This window comes from Galeopterus variegatus, unplaced genomic scaffold (assembly GCF_000696425.1).
Source record: "Galeopterus variegatus unplaced genomic scaffold, G_variegatus-3.0.2 Scaffold4, whole genome shotgun sequence".
NCBI lineage: Eukaryota > Metazoa > Chordata > Mammalia > Dermoptera > Cynocephalidae > Galeopterus > Galeopterus variegatus.
The window spans coordinates 1,574,905-1,584,975 of NW_007726115.1; the positions used below are offsets into that span (position 1 = coordinate 1,574,905).

Sequence of the window (10,071 nt, forward strand, 5' to 3'; positions counted from 1 at the left end):
AGAATTAGTTTCAGACAGATGCATTATTCCCCAGTACCCAGTATTTCAGTAATAATGTATTTGTATGTCTTAGACACAAATACACATGGTATGAAGGCTTCTGAGGATACAAAAGTTTATCATGCAGCAGCAGAATAATATTTTAAAACTCTGATATCACTTTTCTGGTTTATTGGCTTTTCATCTAGTTGTTCTTGTTTTTCAACTTTCTGATTCAGAGCATTTTCTTTTGTAATTTTGAGTTATGACTCTTATCTAAAACAAGGGTAGTTGATTCTGTTGTTCTTTTATAACTCACTCATAGGTTAAGCTCTAGAAGCTTTGGAAAGCAACCTGTTTGATATCCTTGCCTTTCTTTCCTGGATAGGCAGTGGTTTGGGTAACAGGATTCAATTGCATGGACATGCTGCGGGATCTTGGTAACGTTTTAGAAGCAGGAGGTGTTTGTTTATCAAACTCTTCCTGATTAGTCTACCCATTATTATTCCATGAAGGAGAACTTGAGAAAGGAATAATTTAATGTCCTTGATTTAAAAATCTCAACCTGTTGAAGTTCTTCTCATACTTTAACTGGAAGTCAGACTTCGTTTCTGCTTCGTTACCTGACAGGCAAGTGCCTTCGAGCATAACATGTTCGTAAATAGCTAAGCCTGGCTCTGAGGGCATTTGGCACTTCTCATCTGTTTGCTGTGAGCAGTCACTTGGCTTATGTGGGCTGCCCCTGGAAAGTGACAGAAGGCTGGAGAGTAGGTGTGTCAGTCTGCAAAGGCCATCTAGAAGGGTGGGTAACTCCCTGGCAGTAATGACATGCCTTCTAAAGAGAGTGCCTGGGCTGGAGTCCCAAACACATCACAGACAAACTGTGTCCTCTCTAAGCCTTACCTGTCTCCTCACCTATGAAATAGTGACAATTGCACCTTCTTCAGTGGCTTGTGGTGAACTTATTACCATTCATACCTTGGCACATGCAAGTAGTGGATAAATGTTTGCTCTGATTAGTTCAGTGCGAAGGGTAAGAGCAGTGCTATGTTGGTCTCCATATGATGATATGGCCAGGAACCGATAACCTGGACGCCTCGTGCTCCCTGGAACAGTGATAAATAGGGCTTTCCACGACTGTCATTCTAGTTCTCAGCCCTCTGCGTGTTTCTTTGTCTGTGGTTTTTCTCTTAGAGGTCCCTCCCATTTCCTTCAATTCAACCATCTCAAATTATTCCCAGGTCTTTATTTTGGCTCAAAACACTTTTATGAGCTAATCACATATTTTCAACCCTCTCTTGGGCATTTTCACATTAGGTGTCCTGCTCCCCTTAAATACCAACCTCTCTAAAAGTGAACATTTCAGCCTCTCCCACCCAAAAATCAAATCTCAACCTTTTGAAGTTCTTCTCACATTTTAACTGGAAGTCAGATTCTGTTTGTGATTTGTTACCTGATTTATAAATGTCTCAAAGTGTAATATGTTCATAAATAACTTAGTCTGGTTCATGCTTTCTGTTAATGATTCCAGTCTTTACAGGTAGCCCCATTTAAGACTTTGACTCCTTCCTCCCCTTTCTCAATATGTGTAACCAGTTACCACCAGGTCCAGTTGATCCTTCCTTTTTAACATGGGCCACATGCATCCGTTCTCCATCACCACTGCAGCTGATCTAGTCATGCTTGGTAACTTCCTGCCTAATTTCCTCAAATCTTGTTTCACTCTCTTTCAGTCCATCCTGATATCTGCCCACATTGCCCAAGTGCACAGCTTTGATTGTGTTTTCTTTTCTGCTCTAGATCCTTCTATGATCCCCATTGTCCAGAATACATAGTTTAACATTGTTAGCTTTGCATTCAGTTCCCTGAGCTCTGGTCAGATTTGCTTACTCAGGGGTGTCCAGTCCAATTGCCCCTTCCTTCTTCCCAGCTCCGCTCTTGTTGGCACTAACGTACCATCTTGGCAGCATCTGGGAACTGACAGAACGTCTGTGAGCCTTGGTCGTAGTGAGTGAGGGGAGAGTGCATGGGCTGAGGTTAGAGAGAGGCAGGGTCTGGATAGTCAAGCCCTTGGAGACGACTTTGCAGCGTTTTGTCTTCATCCCAGGAGCAGGTGACGGGGCTTGAAGTGCTGCGGGCAGTGATCTGATGGAGGGTGTTGAAACACCACTCTGACGGCTGGTAGATGACAGATTAGAGAGCAAGAGTGGAAGCAGGGAGGCCAGTTAAGACCAACGACAGTGGCTCAGGCAAGGGTTGTTGGTGTGTGGACTAAGGTGCCGACAGAGAAGATGGAAGGAAATGAACAAATAAGAGAGAGATTTTGGAGGCAGAACAGATAGGACTTTGATAGAATATGGGAGGAGAAAGAAATGGATGGCTCCTGGGTCTCTAGTTTTAGTACCCGGGAGACTAGTGGAGCCATCCTGGTGGGGCAGCGTGGTGGGGCATTGAGCGCAGCACCGCCCCTCATGTGGGGGGCCCTTTAGCTGTTTGCTCTCAGTGTTGTCACGTATGTGTGCCGTGTCTCTCTGACTACATTTTAAGTTAACTGAAGGCTCAAGGCCATGCTTTGAACTACTCTGTTTTTCCTAGCGTAAATCATAGTGCCTCAGCCTTGAATGATGGTGAATAAATATTTAATTTAGTTGATCAATAGGAACTGTTCCACTCTTTTTTTTGTGTGTGTGTGTGTGTGTCATCTGTAAGTCCTAATTATCTGAAGTAAGCAATTAAAGAAATTGCAGGAAATTTCCATTTTCATAAGTCATAAATAAGAAATGAGATTTTTCTATTTCCCTTTGCATTCAGAATTGTTATTTAAAATGAGTCCCTGAAGTAGACCTGGGGTTCTGCCTGTGTGGCAACCTGAGGCCAGCTCGCCACCTCCCTGTGCCTCCTCTCTCCACAGATGTGCACTGGGAACTACACCTTTGTTCCTTACATGATAACGCCACATAACAAGGTTTATTGCTGTGACAGCAGCTTCATGAAGGGGTTGACAGAGCTCATGCAACCGAATTTTGAGCTACTTCTTGGACCCATCTGCTTACCTCTTGTGGATCGTTTCATTCAACTTCTGAAGGTGGCACAAGCAAGTTCCAGGTGAAGTTTAATAATGCCATTTGGTGGGGACAAGGAAGTGTTATTCTAGTTCCTCTATTTGTGCATCTATCAGATGTTCCTTAGATGTCAGTATACAGCTAAGAACCAGAAAAACATGTATATATCCTCTAAATAGGTTAAAAAAAAAAAAAGAAAGAAAGAAAAAGATTCCACAGAGTGCATTTCATTCACTCTATTCACAGAACAACTTAATATCAGCAAAAAAAAAAAAAAATTACTAACTGCTTTATAGTATCAGTAGAGCTAAAAGTATATACAAAGCAAGTACAGAAACATTAACAGAATTAACATCTAGAGACTTTTAGTTATAAGGGCAAAAACTGCAAAAATTGCAGAGAACATCATTATAAATATAATGTAAAGAACAATCACTTATGTTAATAAACAATCATTTATGTTAATAAATGATGGCACTGAGAAAGTAAGGAGTATATTATGTTCAAATCATAGGCCCATCAAATTTACTTAGTATAATGATATATGATATATTGCAGGAAAATTCATTAACATGGAATACATTTACCTTTTATTCTTTTTGAAATGAGGCAGAGTATTAAAAGAAATAATTGGACTCCCAAATTTCTTAATTTCATTCTGTGTGTCTTAATGAATTGAAAGCTACTAATGCTGCAAATCTCATTCATTTTCTTATAAAATTATTGTTTTTCATTGAAATTTTTCTGATGTTAATTCTTCGAAATGTGTATTTTTTTCACCAGCCAGTATTTCCGGGAATCTATACTCAATGATATCAGGAAAGCTCGTAATTTATACACTGGTAAAGAATTGGCAGCTGAATTGGCAAGAATTCGGCAGCGAGTAGATAATATTGAAGTCTTGACAGCGGATATTGTCATAAATCTGTTACTTTCCTACAGAGATATCCAGGTGAGAAGATGATTAAAGGGAAATCTTTGTCATATAGCATGTTAGAGGAATAAGGGAATGTTAACATCTAATCTCATTTAGCAAATAAGTCATTCATGTTACTACATGTAATTTTTTATTGGCTCCCCTAAGCTTTCCATCCTATGATTTTATGATGCATGAAAAAGCCTCATATGAGTTAACCATCAATGATTGTGAAAGACATATGGTAAAGATCTGATGTTTCCCTCCAAAAGAACAAAAAAATCTGCTCGTATAGCTAACCCACGGATAGTCTGTTTTACTCTGTTAGCCTCAGGCACACCTGTCAGTCAGTACATGAAAGCTTTGTTTTGGCAGATGGCAGAAATTTTTAGAGCTCTCTGGACATATCTTTTACTTCTGGAAATTGTATTTTTTTGAAATTGATAGTGCTGCATCTAACTAGCCAGAAGGAAGAAATATGTAATTGATTAATTGTAAAAATAACTTTTAAAATATATGTAGTGCAAGACACACTAATCTGCTGTATCATTTTTATTGATATGTCTTAAAATTTTTTAAACATAATAAGTAGAATAAAGTCCTCTCTGAGGTAGGGATTGCTATTAAGTTTTTATAGTGAAATTTAAATGACTTCTGGTTTTTTATTCTCACTCCCAGACCTTCAGATCCATATAAAGCTTCATATGAATAGAGACTCACATCTGTGGAGGGTTGTGGCCCTTAGAGTCCCATGGCTAGAGTAGCTTCCTCACGTGAAATGAAACCTTTTGCTACTTACAATAGAAGTTCAATCAATTGCTCCTTGTCCTTGAAATTTTTTATTTCCCTAAAAGTAATTGTTAGAACACTGCATACCAGAAATCTGGCTCTACGGAGAGATAAACCACCCACATTTAGACAGTAGAGCATTATCATTCTAGGTGTTTTTTGGTTTTGGTTTTTGTCAAACATGGTAAGTCTATATTTCCAATGATTTTATCTGTATAATCCAAACCTCTTGTAAGAAAGACAACGGTTTCTTCTAGGTTCTTCAAAGTCTTCCATAGATTCTAACCTCTTTTTCATGCCCTTCTCAGATTCAGATACTGGTTGTCAAAAGACATTTCATTGTCTGAACTTTCTGCTAATGGGTTAATTCAATGCTATTCTCTTTTTGTTTGAAAGGACTATGATTCTATTGTGAAGTTGGTAGAGACTTTAGAAAAGCTGCCAACCTTTGATTTGGCCTCCCATCACCATGTGAAGTTTCATTATGCATTTGCACTGAACAGGTGAGATGAAAAAGTTCCCTTCTGCAACGCAATACATATTATTATCTAACCTGCAGATTCTTTACAGGGTATGTGTTTACTGTAGTATTGCCCTAACTCACTATTACAAATTAATATTAACACATCTACCTCAACTACATAAAATATAGGAAGCATGCATTCTCTTTTCTTTCTGATTTTTTTGGTCAGTAAAAAAGTCTCACACTATTAGGACCTGACATTTACATTCCTACAATTCCTTTATTTCTCTGTCAAAGTTTGTATTTGCTATTTATATTTTTTAAGTTATATCAATATGATGTTATCTTTAAGCAAATACATTCAACACCAAATGGTTATTCACACAAAAATTAACTAAAGTAAAATAAGGTAGTATGTCTAAATGAAAATATTCCTAATCAGAGAATATTTTTACTGGGATTGCTCTGAACACACCTAATCATTATCAGAACTCTGTTGGTCACATTTTAGATTATGTGCCCATGAATCTGCTAGGATTAGGACTGACACTGTCATTTCCAGTCTTGCCTCTGTGCTTTCTGTCACTTTAGTGCCACTTCCTGACCAGAGTCACCATGTAGGGGACTAGGGCACCGAACTGTCCAAAGCTTAACTAGTTGTACTGCTGTTTTTGTCTGTGGTAACAGAATTGCCTATGTATGTAATTACCACAGCTGAAGAGAATGACAAAAAGCCAAAAGAGTGGGGACATCACCTTTACTGAGCACTTGCCATGCATGTGTCATGTAAGCCTTCATTGTCCTTATTTCACAGCTGGGGCAAATGAAGCTTGGAAAGATTGAGTAACCGCTCCTCCAGGCTCATAGTTAGCACGCCATAAAACCGGGTCTCCAGCCCAGATCCGCTGATGCTGGGGTCTGTGCTCTGTCACTAAGCTCTCCTGTCTCTATCTCAAAGAAAAAAGTCAGCATGCAATCCACCCAGAGATCGTTTCTTTCCTTTTTTATCCACCCAAACTGTGGAACTTGCTAAGTTTATCAATAGATGTCTAATGAAAGTACCTTTTGCCTTCCAATGTATTAAACATCTTTTTCTCTAGATTTGACAGACTTAGATGAGACCGCCAGAGATTACCTGCTCCAACTGGTTTTCAAATAAATCCTTTTTGAAAGGTAGAATGGAATATGTTACATTTTGAAATGAAAAGTGAAAGTCTATAAGAGCATCTTATAATTTTCCTTTATATTTCATCTCTTTCCTAAAATAGCATGATGAAAATGATAAGCATATTTGTATGAAGCAGTATTCTAAACTCAAGGTATTTAGTATAAAGGCTAAAAAAGGAGTTACATGGACAGAAGATTTGAAGTAGTAGTTGAGAGTAGAAATGATTACTTTTTTAATAATGACTTTATTGAAATATAACTCATACACCATACAACTTACCCATTTAAAGTGTACAACTCAATGATTTTAAATGTGTTAACAGAGTTGTGTGACTATCAACACAATAAATTTTAGAACATTTTCATCACCCCATAAAGAACCTCCCTACCCATTAGCAGTCACCCCCCAATCCTCTCAGCCCTAGGCAAACACTAATTTACTTTTTGTCTCTATAGATTTGCCTGTTCTGGATGTTTCATATAAATGGAATCACATAGTAAATGGTCTTTTGTGCTTCTTTCATTTAGCATAATGTTTTCAAAGTCCAAGAAATGATAATTCTTAGAGAATTTTTGTCTGGTTTTGAGAACTGTCTACACATACTTGATATTTAAAATGAGCTACATAAAGTAGTTTCGTTAGATAATAATTAGTCATATGTAGAAATTAGGCAATTCTTGGATTAGATTTGGTTTTTGGTATTGCCTATGAATTAGTTTGCTCAGTGTTTTGGAGCAAAAGCTTATTGAAACCTAAGGTCAGGGTTTTGTTCCTCTTTGGAATAACTGACCTGCTTTATTCGAGGCCACAGACTGCACTCCTACTCTCACTCCACCAACTTGAACCTGCATATAGACTGCAGGAAAACTGGAAGGACTGTGGATGGGTAAGTACAAATCCATCACCATTATCAGAAAAACAACCCCAAAGAGATCCTTGTTAGACGCAAATAGACATGCAATAGGATAAAAAAAAAAAAAAAAAAAAAAAAAGATTAGGTTTAGGACAGAGGTTTAAAGATGACTCTTAATATCTAATTGTTTTTATCCTGCCAAACTTCACTAATGTGAGTTAATATGTTACATAGAGTTTTTGAAAGCAAATTGGCCTACAAATTGGCTTCTGTAATCTATATTGAAACAACAATGTTTTCTATCTTAGGAGAAATCTCCCTGGAGACAGAGCAAAAGCTCTTGATATTATGATCCCCATGGTACAAAGTGAAGGTCAAGTTGCTTCAGATCTATATTGCCTAGTAGGTCGAATCTACAAAGATATGTTTTTGGACTCTAATTTTACAGACACTGAAAGTAGAGATCACGGAGCTTCTTGGTAAGTATATAGGATATAAGTAAGCTACTCACTTGATTAATCCATGACATAAAAAATTGTTTAGAAATGAAAGTGTTAAAATATTATTATCCATTAGATTGGGTATTATAAACTAAATCTTAGATTTTGCAACTGTAGTAAAAAATTTGGTGAAATTAATTTAACATGACAGAGTAAATTGGGATAAGTTGTATGAAAGGTAATTTAAGAAAATATTATTTTAAGAAGATACTTGAGATATATAATATAAATAACAAAATATAAATTTGTGGAAAAAATTATAAAAATTTATAGAAAGACATTAAAGAAGACCTGACTCAATGGAAAAATATACCAAGTTTGTAGATGAGAAGGTTTGATATTTTAAAGATGTTTATTGTCCCCAGCAAGGCTTTTCATGTGATTTGGCAAACCGAATCCAAAATTTATTTGAAAGAATAAAGGTCCAAGGAGCGATAAAGCAATTTTGAAGAACAAAGTGGAGGAATTTGCTGTACCGAATAACAAGGCTTACAGAAAAGCTGAAGTAATTAAGATACTGTAGTCGGCATAGACAAATAAAACATCAGAATAGAAGAGAGAGCCTGGAAAAGACTGAGATATACTTGTAGATGAGAACAGATTCATGACAGAGTAGACTTCATGAGCCAGAGAGGAAAGAATGGACTCTGTGGTAATGGTACTGGGAAAATTTGTCTGCTTGGAAAAATCAAATAAAATTGGATCCCTATTTTAAACCACGCACAAAAAATGAAATCCAAGTGAATTAAAGACCAAAATATGAAAAAAACTTTAGAAAAAATACTTTTAGAATAAAATATGCAAGCGAATTTTTGACTTTGGGATAGGAAAAGATGACTTAAACAAGGCTTAAAAATACCATATACCATAAAAGAAAAGATTGGGAAAATGGACTACATTAAAATTTGCTTCTGCTTGTTAAGGTTCTGGCTTTTGGAAATGGTAGAATAGGTTCTATTGCACTGATCTTCCTGCCAATAGCAATTATAAATGTTGGAAAAACACTTTTTAAAATCAGTTAGAAAGCACTGAAGAGTGACTAATAGTAGTCAGAAACTGGAGAGTTTTTGATCCTCAGACAAAGGGCAGCACATTGGATAAAATCCACATGTACATAGCTTTTCCCTTGGGGCACTCCCTGGTCTGCAGAGCGGAGGGCAGATAGAACTCAAGCAGAAAATCAGTCTCTTTGGCCCGAGGAGTCAGTTGGAGGCTGTCAGAGTGCCTGGAAATTGAGAAGCATAATCCCCTAAATGAAGAAGCCACAGAGGAAGGAACCCCCAAGTCTGGGTATTAACTCCCCTTCAATTACTGGCTAACCTCTGAAGCGTGCGTGCGCAGTGTAAAACTCAAAGAAGCCTGGGGTAAAGAATAAAAGCAGGAAAAAGCTGAACAGAGATTTCAGCAGCTGCTCACTGCAGGGGAAACAAAGCTTGGAGTTTGAACTTCACCAAGTTAGAGGGACTTGGTAGATAGTTTGAACTTTCCACTGATATTCCAAAAGGGCCAAGTCTTGGTAATAAAAACTAAATCCTAGGACTAAGGGAGTGCACGAAAATTAAGAGCAAATCCAAAAGAGTCACCCTAATAAAAACTTAAACCAAGTCTCCACATGATCAAGGTGAACTAGCAGTCATTTATTTTTCCATTATAATAAAACTCAGTACTCTCAAGGGGAGGAAAACAGAATCCAAACTCTCTATAACACACTATGCAAAATTTCTAGTATACGAAAAAAAACTACTAAAGATGTGAAGAAATAGGAATGTATGATCCATAATTAAGAAAAAAATCAGTTATATAGAAATAGACCCATAGACAGCATATATCTTAGAATTATCAAAGACACAAAAATAACAATGATAAATATATTAAAGGATCTACTTGAAAAGATTAATATAGTGGGTGGAAACATATGGAATTATAGGAGATATAAGGAAACTGAAAAAGAACCATATGGAAATTTTAGAACTGAAAAATACAATATGTGAGGTCAAAATGTTATCAGATGGGACTAACAGCAGATAGGACATAACACAAGAAAAGATTAATAAACTTGAAAGCAGCCTATTAGAAATCATTCAAATTCGGGCCAGCCCGGTGGCACACTGCTACAGTGCGCCGCTTGGGAGCGTGGTGGCGCTCCCGCCGAGGGTTCGGATCCCACATACAGACCGGTTCCCGCTCACTGGCTGAGCGAGGTATGGGAGCAACACCGAGGGTTGCGATCCCGTTTCCGGTCCTGGTCCAGTACGGGCGCGACACTGAGGGTTGCGATCCGTTGCCGGACACAAAAAAAGACAAAAAAAGGAAAAAAAAAAAAAAAAAAAAAAAAAAAAAA

At 37.4% G+C, this 10,071-nt stretch overlaps 1 protein-coding gene across 1 annotated transcript in view; it reads left to right on the forward strand.

The window, feature by feature from the left end:
• The window catches only part of MAP3K5 (mitogen-activated protein kinase kinase kinase 5), a 196,219-nt gene that overhangs the window by 75,957 nt on the left and 110,191 nt on the right, over positions 1 to 10,071 (forward strand). Inside the window, exons 4-7 of the mRNA XM_008574575.1 lie at positions 2,891 to 3,084; positions 3,825 to 3,993; positions 5,143 to 5,249; positions 7,539 to 7,709. Coding sequence (XP_008572797.1) covers positions 2,891 to 3,084; positions 3,825 to 3,993; positions 5,143 to 5,249; positions 7,539 to 7,709 — 641 coding nt within the window. The remainder of the gene's footprint in view (positions 1 to 2,890; positions 3,085 to 3,824; positions 3,994 to 5,142; positions 5,250 to 7,538; positions 7,710 to 10,071) is intronic.